This window comes from Strix aluco, chromosome 9 (genome assembly GCF_031877795.1).
Source record: "Strix aluco isolate bStrAlu1 chromosome 9, bStrAlu1.hap1, whole genome shotgun sequence".
In the NCBI taxonomy this organism is placed as follows: domain Eukaryota; kingdom Metazoa; phylum Chordata; class Aves; order Strigiformes; family Strigidae; genus Strix; species Strix aluco.
In genome coordinates, this window is record NC_133939.1 from 21607981 (window position 1) to 21628781 (window position 20801).

The following is a 20801-nucleotide window of genomic DNA, read 5'->3' on the forward strand; positions in this document are numbered from 1 at the left end:
ATTTCCTTTGTACCCTCTCAATGCTTTCCCCCATACCAGAAAGACACACATGCAGCTCTTTAATTTACTGTTCTTAAATTGCATCTTTGTCAGGGCAATTCTAAGGTCTGTGGAAGGCCCTTGACCAAGTGCACAGCTTTCTATTGTTAACAGCTTGACGAGAGAGTGATTCATGTGCAACAACCTTTAATGTTTGAGATTTTGCTGCTGTGGTTATTATTTGGAGAGCAATTCAGGTAAGTTACTCTGGGAGCACTTTTCTCATGGGTTTGTACTGAGTGTTCCTGGTGGCTGCTGTAGCACCGAGCCTGTTAGAGAAATGCAGAATAACACTTTCACAAGAATAGTGTTGTAATCATGTAAAATAAGATCTGGAGACTGTGGGATGGGCACAGGTAGATAGATGGATGGATTATGTCATGCAACATCTTCAACCAGTGGCAGCCTTGGGAATAGAATTTGCACCCACCAGCTCTTTGGAGAGGCGTGAGGGGTATTGTGCTCTGGGGACAGTGGGAGGCTGAAGCATACAGCTCCTGTGTTCCAAGTAGGAAATCCCAGAGATGTACTTGGCCATGGGCACTAAGAGGCAAGTGTAGAAACAGCTGTAAAGCATGTGTGCTGAGTCTGACAGAATACTGGATGTTTGGTCAAATTCCACTTTTTCCATGTGGACACAATTTGTGGTTGGAAGAAGACTCAGTTAAAAACAAAAAATTACGACAAAAAAACCCACCAAAAAAACTGAGCAGTGAAAGTCTGATTTAGGCAGCAAATCCTGCTATCTCATTGTGGAGAAATATTGGAAAATGATTACCCTTCATGTACAGACTCATGGTTTAGACATGTGAAGCTCTTGAACTCTAACCATGAGTTGAAGGATTACCATCACGATTTTGTGTCTGTTTCATTGTCATTGAAACCAACATGATAAAATGGCTAACACCACCTTTACAAGGAGTGAAAAGGTTAGTTAGACAAGTTTTTCATAAGACTTAAAAAGCTAAAGCATTTACTCTTACTATAAATTTACATAAGCAATTAAGTTAAATAATAAAACTAAATCTTCTTAAAGAACTGTGTTTGATTTTATGATAACCCCATAACTACAATGGCAGTATTTTAGGAGTCCCACAGAACCTCCTCTAGTAAAACATTTCTCATATGTGATTGTTTTTTAATGCCCTAAATGGACAATGTTTCCAAACAAAATTAGGATTAGTAAATCAATTAAAAAACCCCCAGATTTCTTACAATGGGGATTCAAGAGCTGGTACTCTATTTTAAACTAGGATTCAGGAAAGTTTAAAATAATTCATTTGTGCTTCATCTTTCATAGAGAGCTGGATAGTAAAATATCCTAAAAACCTCTGTTCTACTTATTGCATTACTTTGAGTTGTGCTTTTGACGGGCACCACACTGTTGTTTGTTTATGACAGTTACTAGGAAACCTGTGGACTAATAATTTGCTTTTCAGGTATAATTGTCAGCTAAGTGTTGGGTTTGCTTTAGAGTCAGTCCTGATGTAATCCATTAGGTAACAGACTAAATAACATCTGGAAGATCTATGTCTTGTTTGCAGGTAAATAAGCATCTTTCAACAGTAAGATGAACGTAAAGATTAATTTAAAACTTAAAAACATTAAGTTTCTCTGATGACTTTGTCACACCTGTCCTGTTACATTTTTTTTAAACAATGCAGCGGGTCTTTGGAATTGTGAATCATGAGCATTAAATAAACCTCATGAAGTTCCAATTGCTGCAACATGAAATTTGAGGTCTTCTGGGTCTGGAGAACAGAAATAATAAACAGAAATTTAAAATAGATTTAGGGTAGAGCTGAAATTAAAGATGATATTTCAAAATTTATAACTGATGGAACAACCTTTTCAAACAGCGTCAAACCTGTTCTGCAATTCATGAAATAAGTGTGGAGCAGTAGTTCTTAGGTCTACCAAGGGTGCAAGAATATAACTATCCTTTGGCTCTGAAGAGTACTAAAAGTTAAAATATTTCTGTGTGTCATTGCAAAGACCATAGCTGTGTGCACAGGTAGGATATATGCACAGTTTCTATGGCCATACTGTTGTGCCAATGCAAATATGAAGTTTGCATATGAAATTATACTTGCATGTGTCTGTTTTATTGTATCTACCATTAGCTGCCTACCTGGACAACTCAATCTCCCGTTTTCTCTGCTGAAGCTGATAGCCAGAATGACAAATGTAATTTGAACTACTTAGTTTGAAGTAGATAGTGACAACCAAACATCTGTCTGATTCAACAAGTTTCTGCCACTAGAGTTTGTGTTGTAGTTTGATAACCATTGGTGGCTTGAGCTTGCTGAGGTATGTTAGTTCAGTTTGATAGCCAACCTAAGTTTCTGACCCCAGAAACAAGTTGTGCGTTGTCCTCATGATTTCTTTTCAGCGCTGCAAGTGGTGGTGATGCTAGAACAGTAGCAATCTGCTTGTCTCCCTTTGCATCTGGCCTGTGCAGTTACTTCATAGCTGATAAAAGGAAATGCATATGTAACCATAATAGTTCTATTTGTTTCAGTCAGCTGTAAAAGCAAGTGCTAATGTTTGTAAAATAGTTTTTTGGACAAATGGCCCATTAGAACATTGACTGTGCATTAAAGTGACATATATCTATCTCATGAGGAGTAATCTAGTACTCTGAGCATACCCCAAACATATTTTCTAGCTCAAAGGTGTGCAAATTCAGGGAAACATGGACAGAACTCTTACATGGGTTAGAGTCCAATACAGCCTGGCTTTATGAGATCATGCATAGTACTGCAGAACCCTTTGCACCCTTGTTTGTTCAACAGTATTGCTTAGTCATGAAGGGTGATACCATTTTTTCCTATTGCTACATGCAGCTTTCCTGTGCATAAATAGCTCAATTTGAGGTCAATGTGGAGGTTAACTAACTGGAGTCAGTACTCCTGGAATGCGCAAGGGTACAGCCCTGACCCATTTCCCTACCTTGTGGTAGACACTCTGCAATTTTGTCTTTACTTAAGGTGTTAAGGCAAGATACCTATGAAATCCTAGTTATTTTATAACAAAATTTGAAACATTATGGGTCAGTTGAAAGTAAGGTCTAGTTTTCTCAGTATTTATAATGTTTATCAAGTAGTGGTCCATAAAGCAGTAATTGTCTATGAGACCAGAGTAAGTGGTCCCCACCTAGCCTGCAAAACCATATTGCCTTGAAAAAGACTAGGTAAATGTGAAGAAAATCAATTAATCTATTTTGGTAACCTAGTAAGTAAGGTTTCATTCAGTGCTTTTGCATTTCAGACTGCCTGAAATGTATTTTACTTCCAAATGCCTGGCTATACCATTTAAAGAACGCTTTATCAGAAATGGGATTGAATTATTAATCTCAAAAAGGACATCCTAAAAAATGCTGAGGATGACAAAATCCCCTTACAGTGGATGCAACAGTGTAAAGGTTGTTCATGATATAAAGGGCTGATGGGGTCTGGCTGATTTCATGACTGTTGCATGATATATAAAAAACAGGTAACCAGATATAGTCTGAGTGATCTTCCCAGCAGGAGTGATAGAAGTCACTTTCCTGTCTTTATATTTTCCTCTAGAAAGCAGCCTTGAGATGCTTCAAACTTCTGGCACTAGACAGCAGAGGAGCAGATTGCTATGTCCTCCAGTCTCTTGGAGAGCTTTTTACCAAAATGACAGAAATCTGTATTTTTGCCAAAACCCATAGTTCCTGTAGCATTTACTCTGGAGACACACCGTGATGTCTTTGGCTGGCTAGTGGCACACTGAGCAAGTACATTTCCAGGGGAAAACCTGGGATTAATGGTACTGATTTTATGTGTAAAGTTGCAGATAGCTCCTGAGGTAGAGGGATCTCCAAGCATAAGATATTTTTCTTCTTTCTAGCCATCACTGATATCATCCTTACCCTAACGTAGGTACAGGGAGATATTGGACAAATGTTTGTGCTGGTATTGTTGTCAATAGTTGCCTACACTTTAGTAGCCTCAGGTTGTGTGCTGCTTATGACTGGCTGTACTGCAGTTCCTCTAGACATTACTCCCTAGTGTCCTTCTGGTGATGTGTTTTTGCTTGATGTAGCTGCGGATTACAGACTGTTAGGAAGCATGAACCAGGAAAGGAATACTAGGCATTGGTCCTCTTCTACTTGGACAAACTGCTCAAACCTTTGGAAGAGATATCCTGAAAGTTTTGTTCATAAGACTATTAAAGAGAACATTTTCTTGAGGATATGGGACAACTGATGCATAAAAAAAATTGAGGGATTTAATGCAATTTTGTTTTAAAATCTAATTAGTTATTTGTCCAAAAGTGAATTGGTTACATTCATATTTTTGTGAAATAAATCAGGCATCTTCAAGATATATGTCTCCAAGTTACCTAGAAGCATTGAACTAGTATTAGAAAAGTCCAAAATATAGTATAAATATTTTGCTCTAATTTACTTTCATGTTTTCAGACTTCTGACATCATCCTGCTGCCTGTTTTCACAAGGTATTAAAGAAAGGAAGTCTAATGAACAATTTTATTTTTTTTTATAAAATAAAGCAAATCAGAAATGTAACATAGCCTTGGGAAATATAATCCCCTTTTATTGAGTATTGTTAGTTATGATTAGAGGAGGAAACCTTTATTGTTTACCTTCTCAGGCATTTTTAATCTTTTTCTTCAGATTTGTAGGTATAAAAATAACAGAAGCAACCAAGATGGAGTTTAAAATGAGCTGAAAAAATAATAGTCCAAGGGATGTTTAGGACTTTTAATCTTATCAACGACGCACAATATTGAAGTATGGAGAAATGTCCTTCAGAGATGTCACAGGAAGGGTTTTTTTTTTGTGTAGTCAGAGGCATAAACAGGAATTTACAAGGAAAACCATTTTTTCTTTCATGTGTGCTTTGTTGAACTGTTGGTAAACACCATAACTTTCCATCTTTCTTCTTTTTTAGCCACATAATCAATGAGCTGATAGAAACAGAACGGGTTTATGTAGAAGAACTTCAAAGTATAATAGAGGTAAGAAATTCTTCTGTAATGACTTCTGGTGCTTAACCTCTAAGTAATCACTGCGGGTGCACATCCTTCATGGGTTGAGCACTCTCACCTCCCACCTTGTGTTTAGAGTACACAGGCTCTGTTAGCAAGATAGCTCAGCCTTGGAGATGGAAAATGAAAAGCATGTTTTGAACATCTTTCCTCAGGGCTTAAAGGAAGAGGCACCTTTTCTGACCCCAGCGCACAGAATGATAACAGTTGCATGGTTCTCAAAGTTATGGTCAGAGGAGTAGTTAATAATGTGCCTTTTCAAAATATCCTCAATCGGCTTCAGAAACAGCACCCTTGATTTCTATGGGGCCAGACACTAAATTTCTGTGAATATAAGTTTGGAAAATGATTGGGAAAAAAGAAGGCCTTCTTCCCCCTTGTGTTTATTGTCCCATGTGGTGTCTGAACACAGAAAAGAGCAGCTTACAGTGCAAATATAACTCCTGAGCTTTTGAAACTCGTAGGATACCAGCATACTTTGTGTGTGTGGAGTCTGAGGTCTCTAGTCCGTGGGAGGATGGAGGCTGAGTAGAGCTTGGTCATGCTTTTATTTGGGTGGAACTTGAAGGACTGGGTAGTTTCTTTTTACAACCATGTGGTTGCTTCTTTATTGGATTTGATCTGCGGGAGCTGACAGCTCTGATAATTGATCTATTACTCTTGAGTTTAAAATCTGCACTCAGAATGTTCTTCTCTCAAAGTTTTTATTGAAGAAACACAATCCAGTTTCTACAAGAACAATCAAACAATCAAGCCAAATACCACAGTTCAACAAATAAAGCCAACTAACCCTTTTGCAGTGAAGCAATGTAGTAGAAAGATATGTCTCTAACAAACTTAGCAGTTTCCATCCCTACATGACCAAAATGGCTTTTGAATCATTTCATTTTTTTTTGTTAATCCAGTAATCTGTCCATTTGTGGTTAAAAATCTGTTTTCACAGCTATCGGGGTAAAAGCTCTGGGGAAAATTAGAAGCATGAGAAATTCATGGGAGCAGCAAAGAAGCAGGCATAGGAGAAGCCTTTGCATGCTTGGTTGAGAACAAAAAGCACATAGACTGGGGCTTTTCAGTGTCTCAGACACAGTACTTGTTCCCTGGTAAAAACAGGCTGGTTTTATTTTCCACTCTTCTCTGCAGGGGTATGCTTCAGAAATGGACAATCCCAATTTAGTGCATCTGATTCCATCTGCACTCCAGAACAAGAAGGAAATTCTTTTCGGGAACCTCCCAGAAATCTACGAATTCCACAACAGGCACGTGGGAACTGGCGGTTGTCCCACACCCTCGGGTGCTACTGTAATTTCTACTCCCTTTATGTGGGGCGCTTTGTCACACACATACACAGGCAGGAAGAGTCATCCTCACTTTGCCTCTGTGTGTGTCCTATCTCAGATCATGTTTCATCTTTTTTGTGAAAGATTATACTCTTTTGTGCATTTACTAGTGATTTCCCCTGTTATTATCCATTTTGAATGTCCCTCGTGGCAAGTATTTTACCACCTCTCTTGGTACACTGGTAGATGTCACAGGACTAAATCCTGATGTTCCTTCTCTGGCAAAACTCCTCTGAGAGGAAGTTTTCTTAGTGTTCAGCTTATTTGTCCTGTATTTCTGTTATCACATCAGAAGACATGATATATTTGATAGCACTTTTCTTAAGGAATTTTATCCTTCACATGATCAAAAACCTTTCCAGAGGCCTTGTCCACACTGTGGACAAGGTGATCTAGTGTCCATAACTACAGAATACCAATTACGAACAAGATTAACCTCCTTTTGATCCTCTTTCACAAAGCAAAGCTTAGGGCTACTTCTGTAAATTTCCTGCTTTTCCTAGCCTTGATTAAGTAAAACTGTCTGTAGCCAAAGTGAGAATTTAGGAATTCTTCTGGATAATAATTGCCCATTAGATGTAACAAACATTTAAACAAAATACATTAAAAATCCCTCTTTTGCAAGTTTAAATATTATGCTAGAGGAGTTGATACATAGTAGAAAAATTATTTTCCAGTTTACATATTATTTTGAAAGAATGTGTCTTTCATTTGAACAATGACATTCCCCTCCCTTCGCAAGCCTGGTCTTTCTTTCCCTAAAGGCTTAGTGCGTTGACTGCCACTACAGAAGCCTTTGGACTACATCCCATATTTTCACTGCTTGTTGATTAAGCAACTGCGTTTGACAGAGCTTTTCTGTCTTTTCTAGCTGTTCTGAAAAATCCTCATAATCAAATGGGAAGCAGGTGTTTGGGCTACATATTGCAAACAAATCTCAACAGCCAGAAGAACCAGATGTATGAGATGCTTGTGAGCAGATGAAAACATGATAATATTGGTGAATCAGGCAAACAGCTGTGAACCACATCCCAGTTTCCTAAAATATTTATTTCTTTGTGTGTCAGAACTGTTACGTTCCCCGTTGAATCCTCTTACTACAAAAACATAGGCTTTAAGATGGATTTACACAGAAGCTAGCACACTGTGTGAGTGGGATGTTACATTACTGTTTGCTTTCCTTTCTCCCTCTCAGGATTTTCCTTAAGGAGATAGAAAATTGCATTGAAAACCCCGACCTTCTTGCCCGATGCTTTTTGAAAAGAGTAAGTAAATCCTTTTGCAGGTCTGTATGAATATCTATGGTCTTATTGTACAGTACTTACAGATTTACTTCTATCCTTTCACTCTGATTGCTTTTGTGAATGACAGAAACTCACATAAGCAGATATTCCCAAATTAAGCCACAGTTAACAAGTGTGTATTCTGAAATCTGAACCTTTACCTGGTTTACTGATAGGAAGAGATCTATTACCAGTGTTTTACCAATGTATTTTAAGACCTGGTTAATAAAAAAACTCCAGTGATTCAAATGTTTAACATACTTTTCATATCAGACAAATCTATACCAGCAGTCTGATGGATCCCAGACACCACCCTACTGTAAACAAGCAGAGAACAGTATCACAGCAGATTGCTCTGAGTGCAGACAGTACATCCTGTTCCTGCCTTATCTTCTCTCTCTTTTCTCTGCACCATTCCAGAGACTTACTCCCCTAGAACTGGTCCAGCAGAGTCTGCCACCTTCCTTGCATGGTCAAACCCCACCAGCTCCATAAAGCTCTGTGAGGTTGATTCCTTTACTTGTTCACATAATTCAGCAACCCAGTGGGATTCTTCCCACTTGTATGAAGTGGTATTTGTTTAAAAGTAGGGTGAGGTTAGTTTATGAGAAAGCCCAAAGCCAACAGGCAGTGGTGGCTTTGGTCAGATGCATGTGTCTTTGCTTCCTGTGACTTTCAGTGCCTAAGTTCCACAACTCTCTCCTCCAAGAGCTCCCAGTCATGTCCCTCCCCCCCCACCCCCTCCAGTTGGCATGACTGTTAGCTCTGTTTCCTGTAACATAACAAAAGGTGCTTGTTTGTATAGCACTAATTCAGAGGCCCTACTAATAAGAAAAAACCTGTTTTGGTGGGTTGTTACCGTTTTCATAGTCTATAAAAACTGCTTGAATAAGACTCTGTGTTTTGGATGGGAAATGGAAGAGGCATGAGAAATAGGAAAATCCGTCCTCTTCACCGTAGTCAAAGGTACCTCCTGCTTCTACTGTATACATCTAGCATTTGCTGCTTTTCCAGGATATATGGTGAATCTTTTTTTAACAAGGTGTTGTATGAAATACAGACAGATTTGGATGAAACATACATACCCCAGTTGTCAGAGGTGTTGAGCACTGCCACATCTCTTAAGATTTCAGTGGTAATTATGAACATGTGATACTTCCAAAGGGTATGCCCCCAATTTACAAACAGGTCAGGCTGAAGATCATCGTATGAGTGTAAATGTGATTATAAGTCCACTGAATTATTTTCTGTTTAATGGTGAAGCATTTAGAGCTTGAGTAAATGACACTACTAAGGAATATGTTGTTATCCTAAGATTCAAATGCTGAGCAGGAAAATGTGGTGAAACCATTATGCAAAACAGGATAAACAGTCTTTGAAGAATGCAGATCTTTGAAATCCAAGAAGAAAAAGTAGTCTATATGTGCAAATATCCCTGGATTTGGAGCTAAAGATAAATTCTTGATACAGATTTGGTCATGTAATTCTGCAGAAAGTTCAAATTCCATGTTTAAATATTGTAGCTTATGTCTCTGTAAAAACAACTGTTGAGCCCAATTCTCCTCACTGTTCTACCAATATGAAATCAGCAGCACTAAAGCTATGGTTCACGTGTGAAGTGAAAGAAAATCAGTCCCTCTGTCACCTTTACTTATCAGTTTCTATGGCCTAGTCAAACAACAGTAAATCTATTGAATAAGAGGCTAAATCATGCATTTGCTTTCTCCCTATTTCAAATTTCGCGCTAAGAAGGTAAAAGCCTCTCTCTTGAGATGTCTCTGCTCACACAGTAGCACCTTTGATTCAAGAATTTACCCTTATGTTCTGTTTTTAGAAGAAGCCACATAAAGTCCAGAAATTCGTTGTTTCTGTTGGACAGCTTTAGGAGGCACAAACAAAAGCCTGGTTGTGTGTTTGCGTTCCCCACGATTTGGCAGCTTTTTGCATCTTCCTGCTGAGCAGAGGCTTCTGGCTTGCCCTGTGAGTTATGACTGTGCCTGCTTTGGCATGAGGGGAACTGAAACGGCTGCTGTTCAAGGTGATGCCGAATTCTGGGAGGAAACTCGCATTGTTGCAGATTCACTTTTCTCTTTCTTCTTCTTTGTATGGGTGTAACCGTCCTTCCACAACATTGTGGTGGGCCTGTGATTAGAAACAGGCTGATTTTTAGATTCGTACTTGAAGAATATTACCCTGTCTGATCACACTGGGACTTTTCAGCCCGGATTCCAAAGCTGCTTGAAAGCGTCCTGAGAGCTGCAGCGGGACACCCTGGTGCCTGCTCCATTCCCTGCCAGTCATTCTGCTGCCGTGTCCCCACACACTCTCCCACCTCCACCAGTGCCACCTGGTCAGCTGTCAGCATGGATGCAAACCCTTTTTCTCAGGTGATGGCAGAAACAGTCTGTGGCGTCCCAGCCTATTTCTCTTCTCTGGCTTCTCTCCTGGAACCCAGTAGCAGAATCAGTTGGAAGATGAGACAGAAATACCCCTCTTGTCCTCCCTCCCACTTTGCCTGGCCCTGTTAGGACATGATCTTCATATGAACTAAATTAGAAGTAAGCCAGCTCAACTTTGCCCACATAGCAGCTATTATACCATCACCAAGAAGCCTGACATTGCTTAAAGCTCTGTGTGGCAAGGACTGTACTGAATGGGTCTTGCAGGATGGGTCTTCTAGTGCTTTATCAGCAACAAGCAGGACACTCCGGGCTGATCTGCTAAACGTGTGGCTGGGAAGAAGGATAGCTTACCAAACCAAGGTAAGAATGCCCAGGGAGAAACGAAAGGTGTGTCAGACTGCTTACCAGTATGTGCCAGGTGAGGTGCCTGACAGGAGTGACTCACTGTGGATTACCAGTGTTTACTTACTCATATTGCTAACCCTGGAAAAAGAATAATTTAATAGGAGCCAGCAGTTGGGGCACTTGGTCATTCAGGGAGAAGAAAGCTTTTAGAAAAGGAAGCTATCTGTGAAAGGACTGTAGCAGCTGACCAGAAACCTGTGAGTTGGATTCAAAGGGCTAAATTCTAATCTGAAGCAAAATTTATTTGTAAATCAGCAGTGAACAAAGATAATTGGAACTGTGCATATACAGCTGTGGTGGGTTGACCCTGGCTGGGTGCCAGGTGCCCACCAGAGCTGCTCTATCACTGCACTCCTCAGCAGGACAGGGGAGAGAAAAGATAATGAAAGGCTCGTGGGTCAAGATAAGGACAGGGAGAGATCACTCAGCAATTACCATCATGGGCAAAACAGGCTTAACCTGCAGAAATTAGCTTAATTTATTACCAACCAAACCAGAGTAGGATAATGAGAAATAAAAACTAAATCTTAAAAACACCTTTCCTCCACCCCTCCCTTCTCCTTGGGCTTAACTTTACTCCTGATTTTCTCTACCTCCTCCTCCCCATCGGTGCAGGGGGATGGGGAATGGGGTTTGCAGTCAGTTCATCACACACTATTTCTGCCACTCTTTCCTCCTCAGGAGGAGGACTCCTCACACTCTTCCCCTGCTCCAGTCTGGGGTCCCTTCCATGGTCTGCAGCTCTTCATGAACTGCTTCAGTGTGGGTTCCTCCCACGGGGTCACAAGTCCTGCGAGCAAACCTGCTCCAGCGTGGGCTCCTCTCTCCACGGGACCACAGGTCCTGCCAGGAGCCTGCTCCAGTGTGGGGTTCCCATGGGGTCAGAGCCTCTTTCAGGCACCCACCTGCTGTGGTGTGGGGTCCTCCCTGGGCTGCAGGTGGGTCTCTGCTCCCCCATGGGCCTCCCTGGGTGCAGGGCACAGCTGCCTCTCCATGGGCTGCACCACGGGCTGCAGGGGAATCTCTGCTCTGGTCCCTGGAGCACCTCCTCACCCTCCTTCTTCACTGACCTTGGTTCTGCAGAGTTGTTTCTCTCACACATTCTCATTCTTCTCTCCCAGCTGCAATTGCTGCTGCACAGCTTTTTGTCCCCCTTCTTAAATATGAGAGGTGCTACCACCGTTGCTGGTGGCCTTGGCCAGCGGTGGGTCCGTCTTGGAGCCAGCTGGCATTGGCTCCATTGGACGCAGGGGAGGCTTCTAGCAGTTTCTCACAGAAGCCACCCCTGTAGCTGCCCTGCTACCAAAACCTTGCCATGCAAACCCAATACAGTCATGTGTGTGAAAGCTTACAAAGATCTCAGGATGCAAGTCACCATGGAAAGGAAAAGCATTACAGGAGAGATGAGCATGGTGTAAAAGTACCAGCAAGAATTCAGAACTTCTGGATATGAAAATAGAGATGTGTGGAACACTTAAGACTGGGATTTGAGTAATTAGACAATTCATTATTTCTTGGCATTTTAGAGTCTGATCCTAGTAACTTCACCAGGAATTTCCTATTCCTTACACTATTACAAAACTTAAAGTTGTATTTAAAAATGTATCTGCCTAAGCAGGTGTCACAGATTTAGGCAGCAGTAGATTGCATTGGCATAGGGTGGTTGCACTATGACAAATTACTACTAAATTGTTGATTATTGTACCTTTTCTTTAAATTTAGATTGGTACTTTTCTCTTACCCCTAATAGTGCTCTTGATTGTTGCTGTCTGTTCTTCTTGCACAGTCCAGTTAGGTTTCTGTGGGCCAGTTGTAAAGTTTGATTACACTTTATTATTTACCTCCTGCTAACTTCCCAAGGCAACATGTACAAACAATTCTATTTGTGTGAAGAAAACACTACGCTTATTTTGAAACAGCACCATTAATACTCTATTGAGTTGCAACGGAGTTTTTGGTATTGTGTAATCCTTAACACAGTAAGGTGTTACATGTCATAGTTCTGCTTTCACATCTGATTCATCAGGGTGACACTAGTATAGGTCTATAGAGGAAGATAGCAGCAATACTGATTTCTTCTAGTAATTCTATACAAAAGAAGATGCTTTCCCTGCACCAAGAGTGTACAGGCACTGCCTACTGTGCTGAAAGCACAGAGGCAAGAGCCAGGAGTTCCCAAGGTTTATTTTTGGCACTGTCTTTGATTCACTGAAGTCACATCCACCAGGATAGGTGCAGACAAAGATGGGAAGCTCCCAGCCAGTCAGACACAGCCAGCTGTGCTCGGGAGCCTGTATGGCACTGCTCCATGGTCGAGTGGCTGCAGGGCTTCTGTGCCAACCCAGTGCACAGTTAGTGAGCTGAGGACCTGGCAGATAAATGTCTGTCTGTATCCACCCACAGAGCCTAGGGAGCTCAAAATACACCCCTCTGGGCTTTTATAGAGATTGCCTTTCTTTTCACTGGAGTCAGTGAGATTTTTGCCAGACTTCAGTGAGAGCACCTGGAGCGTAATCAAAGGTAAATAGAGGTCAAGTGAATCCACCCATTTCTAATTGGGATAAACAGAGTTTAAATACTTCCCCTAGGACATCATCAAGATAAACTTGCTGTTTTTTAATTCATCTGTGTACTATTGAGACCCAATACTATTTTCAAAGTGTTTTGCACATGCAAACCTTAGCTAAGTGGTGAGCATTGTAGCAGTTACCAGTCTGTGCCAATATTGTTAACAAAGTTTATCTTTCTAATATTTTCAAACCATCTGTTCCTCTCCGTGGAAGATAACTGTTTTGCAATTAGATTATGTGTCTTCCAGTCTGCAGTCTCCTTGCTCTGTACAAAAAGTGAGAAAAAAATCTCACTTTCAGGTGTATTTAACTTTACAGGAGTAAAAAGCAAGTTTGGTAGCTTCCATTTTTTTTTATATACAGAGTTATCCCCCTGTATTACTTACTTCATGTGTTAGGATGAAAGGTAAGAAAAAGAGTGACTCAAGGCAGATTCTCTGTGAATTCTTTTTTTCTTACCTTACTTAAACTCTCCTTTTCTTGCAGAAAGAGGACCTCCAAATATATGAAAAATACTGTCAGAACAAGCCAAGGTCTGAAGCTCTCTGGAGACAGTGTGGAGACAGCATCTTTTTTCAGGTGGAATTCCATTGCAGACTAGCAGTGCAAGGCTATCAGAGCTTGTTTTCCTTCTGTATTTCTTCTTTCTTTAGAAAACTTAGAGCAATATACAGACTTTTCTGCGTGCTTCTTACACTGATGGCAGGTGCTCTCCACAAGAGACTAGAGACTACCTACTACTCCTAGGTAGAGTAGCAGGTAGATTTCCTGGCCAGGAGCCTAACTCTTCAGGCTATACCCAAAGCAAAGAAGTGCTGGCTTCCTTGCAAACCCCAGGTGATTGCGATCTCATAAGCAGGGCATGCCAGATTTCAACACGAAGTGGAACCTAAACACATTAGCTCTTGTTTAGATATATTTTCACTATGGCATAAGTAACCTAGAAACTCCTATGCAGATGGAACAAATTTCACTCTCAATTAGTTCACAAACATACAATCTTAATCTTAACAAATGATAATGATGTTGGTGTCTTCCCTGTGTTTCCAGAAACAATTGTATTTTTCTTTCCTGTTGTCTCTTACAGGAATGTCAGCGTAAATTGGATCATAAGCTCTCACTAGATGCTTATCTCTTAAAGCCAGTCCAGAGAATCACAAAGTACCAGTTGCTGTTAAAGGTAAGTTCTCCATAACAGTGCAAAGAATTCCAATGTATAGCTTGTTTTATTTACAGAATGACATATCAGCATTATTTGTTGAAGGATTACCTGGGAATAAATCCTCTCTTGCTTCTTCAACAAATACTTTGTAATGCTAAGTTGTAAAATGGTAACAAACCGTCAAAGAAAGGACTTCTATTTCAGAATAAGTACATACTTGTATAATAAGCAGTAGCAGTATATTATTATTAACTATATATACTGTTATGTATATAAAGTAATATATTTTATATAGTAAGTACTTTATTGTCTTTATTGTTTTATTTATCTTTAAACAGATATTGAATTTGGCTTTATTGGATCAGTATGTGGTCTTAGGGTTTGAAAACAGGAACTGATGCTTTAAATCCTGTCTCTGACATCTGTCCCTGTTTAACAAAACCGTTTCAGCTCTCTGAACCTGATGTTTTCCCGTGGTTGTGACTCAAACCTTTCAGAATGAGCCACTCCCCTTTGGTGCTTCCGTTTTAAAGACCCAGCTAGTAACAAATCGTAACTCTTTCACGGGATGAATATGTGAACTTCCCTCTTGATTTGGTTGGAACTGTGATTGGTCCATGCTTGAAATTCTGGTCTGAACTGGGAAACAGGAAATATATGCTCTCAAAACAATGGCATTTTTTGAAGACAGTGGCTTAAATTTCTGTCTTCATCTCCTCAGTTCTTAAAAAAAGTATTTACTGACTTTCCTTATGGGAAGGTCATGAAGGTGAATTACATGCTATTGTCAAGCCTCTGGACTTAATGTTGTGTTGTGTACTGTCATGAAATTTAGCATGAAATTTGCAATTAAGATTTTAGGCTGCAATTTTGTTTGCTAATAGCTACCATGGCACTGGTCAAATTGTTCCAGTTTAAACCATGAGGATCTGGCTGGCTATTCACTTGTGCAGTATTTCTGTGACCTGTTTATTGACTTTACACAAAACTGTAGAATCCAAATATTGAAGGGGGATATTAACAAGGATGCAACTTCACTGATTCCAGTAGATTTACATCAACATAATCCAGAAGTAAATTTGGCTCTATTTCTTGAAACTATTCTGTGAGAAGGGAGAAAATGTCAAGGTCTTCAGAAGAGCAAGAGTAAACCAGATTCTACTTTTAATTTGAAATGTGACTGTAAATAAAACCAAGATTAGATCAAGGAGTAAAATTCTCAGGCAAAACAGGTTGCAGCCATTGGGGTTGAAGCTGGTCAGACCAGTTTTGTACTTAGCAACAACACATTGGCACGACATTTCCTTCGTCAGGGCTTATGAGATCTGTGAAGATGGTGGACTCTTTCCCTGGCAGTAGGAGCATTTACAGTGTAGGAAGAGGGGAGTCAGTGAAAAATTGGTAACAAACATGTGCCTAAGAAGCTGTGTGCCTTCAGTGATGGGCAGATTATTTTTAAATTCTGGATCACAATTATTGCAACCCTCTAGTTTCAATCAGTTTAGCTAATATTATAAAGCAGCATGACCATTATACAGAGAGCAGGGATCCATCCTCATCCTAGAAATTGTGTAATAGGTACTATAGGAATGCATCTTGCTTTTACCTTCTAAGCCCTGGTCACCTAAGCACTTGAGGAGAGACTGTTGCTGTTTAGGGTTTGCAAGAATTACCTTTTTGCAGCCCTGTTTTATGGGAACACAAGTGCCTCAGCTTTTGTATTAAATGATTTCCAAACTCAAAATGTGGCTCAAAATTATATGCCTGAATGAAAACTATGTCAATGGCCACCCCTGCTGAAGGGGTCTAATTCTTACTATAATAAAGAGTAGTAAAGTTAGTAGAGTCTTGATTCATTCCTAGGTATGTTTCTGGAGCATAGTTTCTGTTGACGTTGTATTCAGTATAAGGAAACAAAACTAAACTCACATACAGTACAGTTCTTAGTGAGGTGCTATTATTATAAGAAGTTATTTCTTAGTTTCTTCACAGCTTGCATTTCTGAAATGAAAATTGCATCCAGCCAAACACTTCTTTAACTCCACCAGTAGATATATAGGGCAGGGACAAGTCAATAATGATGAAAAAAATGGTTATTTGATTATGAATTCTGTCACTGGAAGTATTGTCTAATTAGCAACCAATAAACATTCTTTCAGCTGATTTTTGATGCTTGGAATCTGCATCATTTATGACAGGTCACTTATGTGATCAGTTATCTTACTATTTTTGATTACAGTCATGTTACTTTTTTTGTTTAATGGTAGGAATCCTGATTGGCTTTGGTTTCAAATTCTATTGTGTAGTCTTGGGATCTTCCAGCTGCTTTGAGATTCCTGTCTTCTCAAGACTGTACCAACCATATGTGGGTTTGTATCTGTTAAGATTTTCTTCCCTAGATCCTTTTAGTAGAGATACAGAGTCTGATTCTGATCTCAGGTGGATACTCATTGGCAGCAACTGCTTTATATACAATACAGCGAGGAAAAAACAATCTGTGCATCTGAATCAGGTTCAGGGCTGCTCTGTAGGCAGAAGAGCAAGAGACAAGGCAGTTAATTTAATTTAAAATGAAGATTTTAGTGTCTTTCAGGATTTGCATTGATTATAATCATTGGTTACAGGAAGAGAATTAAGTCCTGAGCTATGACTAGAACTTTTCAAGCAAAAGACACATATAGAAATAAGAAAACTCATCCTTGTAAGGAACTGTACTGGGCTACGTAAGTAGTTGGCCCTAAATATTTTTAACTCTAAACAGGATCTCTGAATGTGAAGTGATTACAGAAACTGAGCCCTCAGAAGGTTTTGTTTGTTTATTTGCTTTGGGTACATGCCTCTTAACTTGTCCAGAACTTTGTCTCTTTTTCCTTGTGCAAAGATTGGAGAATGGAATAACTTCCCTTATTTCAAGAAGAATATAAGGTTTGATGAATTTTTGTTAGATGTCAGCATTGATCTTCAAAATTACTATCTCTCAAAAAAGGTTTTCAAATTTGCAAATGTGGATCTGTAGATGGTAGTGGAAAGGTAGAGAATAAGAGGTGGGAAAGATTTATAGTAATCTGGTCTATTTCAACGCCCAAAAAATTAACAGCTGAAAAACCTGTCTTATAGATTAAAGAAGTCTCATTTAATTTAAGGAAGAGACATTTGTGAGATGATTTGACCATAAGTCTAGAAGCATTTCCACAGGAAGTGACTTCTTCCCGTGCAGAAGTTCTTTATCTGACCAGAGCTTGCTAAGACGTGAGAAGTAGAACATCAAACCTGCCAAATTCAGTCTAGAAATTAATTTATATTTTTAATAGTGGTAATACCTTGTGGAACAAATTGCAAAGGGAAATGGTGACTTTTCTAACACCTGAAATCATTATATTAAGATTGAGTTTCTTTTCTAGCAGATGTAGAGTAAAAAAACCTCTGGATGTAATTCTGTGACATGCAAGAAGTACATTGTAAATATGTCAGAATGGTCCTGTCTCATCTTAAATGAACCCATAAAACTTGAAAAATGTCCAAAAGGTCAAAATGTACATCCTCAGTAACAACCCTGGTGAACGTCTTGTTTGGTTTCAGTTTTTTTCGTTTCTTTTTTTTTTTTTTTTCCCCCCCTATAGTTCAGCTACTTTGTCTATGCAGTGCAAATTTCAGGGAGGATTGTCTTATGGTGGGTTCTGGTATAAGAAGTTTTCAAGTCGTTTTCGTATCTTTTTTTAATCAGGAAATGCTGAAGTGCAGCAAGAACTCAGAGGGTACCGCTGAACTAGAAGAAGCCCTGGCCACAATGTTGGATATCATCAAATCAGTAAATGACTCCATGCACCAGATAGCAATCACAGGATATGAGGTATTATTTGCTCTTGCTCTTACTCTGGTCTTGACCCATGCAATGTTCCTCTCATCACTACTCGTGCTGTGCCCGTGGCTGCTAAGCTTTGCAGGAGCCTGTGCTGTGTTCTTGAAGGATGCTACTCAGTAGCATGTTGTGGTGACTAAAAATACATGTCAACATGCCTGTCATGAGGAGGTGGGGCTGTGAATGTGGGGAGGAAGTGGGACAAACGCGGTCCTTCTGAGTAATCACACCCAAAACTCATTTTGCAGGTGAGAGGCAGCAAGTGTGACAGACACAACTTAAGAAATTTCCTGAAACTTTGTGACCGCTATGCAACTCAAGTCTTTCCAAATCTTTTGCACTTAGGGAGGAAGATTAGGCTTCCATTTGAAGTGGGTAATAGAATCCATCCCAGAGACTGGTAAACTCATTATCTGAAACATGAAATAACAACCACAGTGCAAATCAAAGGCCACAAATGTATGTATCTCTGCTGAAACTCCATTGAAGTCATATGACTTTCCAGAACTAGTGTTGCCTACATAAAATGAGCCTTTAAGTGAGAAGTGGAAGTGATTGACACATAAAGGAGAAACACGCCTGGCAAAATGAGGCCTGAGGGTGATGTGGTTGCCCATTTTGAAATAACTGCAGGATGAAAGTGTCAAGAAAAAACAATATACTGAGAAGCTGTGTTCAAATAATTATTAGATCAGAGTAACAGGGTTTAGTCTGGACACCAGAAAAACAGTATTTTATGCAAAATGTGACTTCCCAAGAAAGTGCTGGGGTCTATACTGACTGTGTCTGGGTGGGAAGAGTTATTCTGTGTCTTGTAGGATGGAGTGGCTTCAGGAGTTTTAATTTCTGTAGTTTTCTGTGCAAGCACATCTACATCTGGTAGCTGAGGAAACCATGCCCTCTGTCAGCATTATTTTATAAATGAATTTAGCTGCTTGCTCGGCTGTATGTTATAGATCACTGCTGTACACAGTTGGAGATGCTCCTGTGGATTGTGCATTACATCTGAAATGAGAATGAGTTGTTACCCTGCAGTAGCTGTACTGGGTTGAATGTGAAGCAGTGGCCACCTTGTTCTATTAGTAAACACACAGATGAGCTGTAATGCCTGTGGATCAGAGAAACACCACAGGTCCTAAGCATAATTTAGGTCTCCCAAACCTGTCAAGCTTAAGTAAAGCTGGCCTTCTGCACAGCTATGAGCTATGCCCATCGTGAACTGATCAGTGGGGTCTTGTGCTATATGTCTTTGCACCAAGAGCTGGGTTTAGACTAAGAATCTAGCATGAAGTTTTCCTGCTTAGTTTAGATTAGCAGTATCTTTCTGATATGATTTCCATCTAATTTTCAGTTTTTCCAAGTTTTTTCAATGTAGGAGAAGCCTACTATTTTCAGATTTGTTGGCTGAACAGGAATAGTTCATGCTTTTTAATTTCTCAGACATAGAAGGTGAAATCCAGCATCTGACTGTTTCAACCACTGAAAGTTCTTAAAGAATTCTTCAGTAATATCTCTCCTGCTGGAGCAGAAATGCTATATATTTTTGAATCTTCACTGAACAAATCTTAACTTCGGTAACACAAAGGAAAACACTGGTCTTAAAATGAAATATTTTATACTGGTGTAACTGGATGTTAAAAGTATTCTCAGCTATACATTTTATTTAAATATAGAGAGACAAGCCAATAGCTTAAAGTGACTCCCTACGGATGATGATTTGTCCAAATATGTTTAAACTGCTACTGATAAAAACCGTTGAGACCTCTAAAGCTCAATAGTAAAATAATTTTAATTCTGTATGGTTTATTCCTTTTTGTATTTCTTGAGAATGAAAACAAACCTGGTTCACTTTAGTAGTCAGTTTTCCTTTTAGTTTTCCTACTCTTGGCAAGCTGTTTTGTTTTATTTAAAGCCAGCAGCAAAACTTGAGTTCACTTTCCCATCACAGTAGACAAACTTTCCCTTCTAGCACTTTTGTTTTGTGAAAACTTTTTCCTGGAGCAGTATAAATGAACATCAAGACATCTCTGCTGCTTTCAGGTTTCTCCAGACTTTCTTTTATGGACTTTCTAGAGACAGGTGCCTTTGTCCTGGTGCCACTGTTCTCAGTACTCAGGGTGGTTTTTCTTGATGTGACCTTTTGAATTACTGGTTACTGTGACAGCCTGCTGGCTCCTCCTGGGGTTTCCAGCAACTGCTGCACAAACTGGTAACTTGCACATTGCTGAACATGTTACCTTGTTCAACAGTTTCTCTTTTGAAACAATCAGGTCTTCATTTGTATTTGCAGGAAAGATAAGGCTTTTTCTGCATGTTTTTGTTTGGTTTGAGTCCATTTGGTTTCAGTAGTGAGTCTTTTACAGCCTTCTTGGCGTCAGGAGAAAAGGCTTGTGAAAGCTTCTCTAAACCATTCTGGTTATGGCTAATTCTGAGTGTCTCAGAGATTCATTTTAGAAAGACTCTTTAAAGCCTAGATATTATTATTGCAGACTTGAACCAGTCAACATGGGCATGGGAAGCTCGTGGATACAGCATGTCTTTTACTTCCCCAGTTTCCACTGTTTCTGATTCATCCCTGAAGAGAAAGTTAGCTGTCTTTCTGTGTTTCCCAGTTTAAATGTATGTAGTTACAGAAATTTTACAAAAATTTGTTTTTAAACACTTCTGTAAGGGATGGGCAGAAAGAGCTTCTCCAAGAAAGGTA

At 39.7% G+C, this 20801-nt stretch overlaps 1 protein-coding gene across 2 annotated transcripts in view; it reads left to right on the forward strand.

Annotated features, from left to right (window-relative positions):
* The window catches only part of MCF2L2 (MCF.2 cell line derived transforming sequence-like 2), a 163797-nt gene that overhangs the window by 109920 nt on the left and 33076 nt on the right, over nucleotides 1-20801 (forward strand). For both annotated transcript variants that reach the window (XM_074834159.1, XM_074834160.1), the window contains exons 16-21: nucleotides 4983-5049; nucleotides 6220-6335; nucleotides 7612-7681; nucleotides 13563-13655; nucleotides 14164-14256; nucleotides 17963-18088. In XM_074834159.1, coding sequence (XP_074690260.1) covers nucleotides 4983-5049; nucleotides 6220-6335; nucleotides 7612-7681; nucleotides 13563-13655; nucleotides 14164-14256; nucleotides 17963-18088 — 565 coding nt within the window. The remainder of the gene's footprint in view (nucleotides 1-4982; nucleotides 5050-6219; nucleotides 6336-7611; nucleotides 7682-13562; nucleotides 13656-14163; nucleotides 14257-17962; nucleotides 18089-20801) is intronic.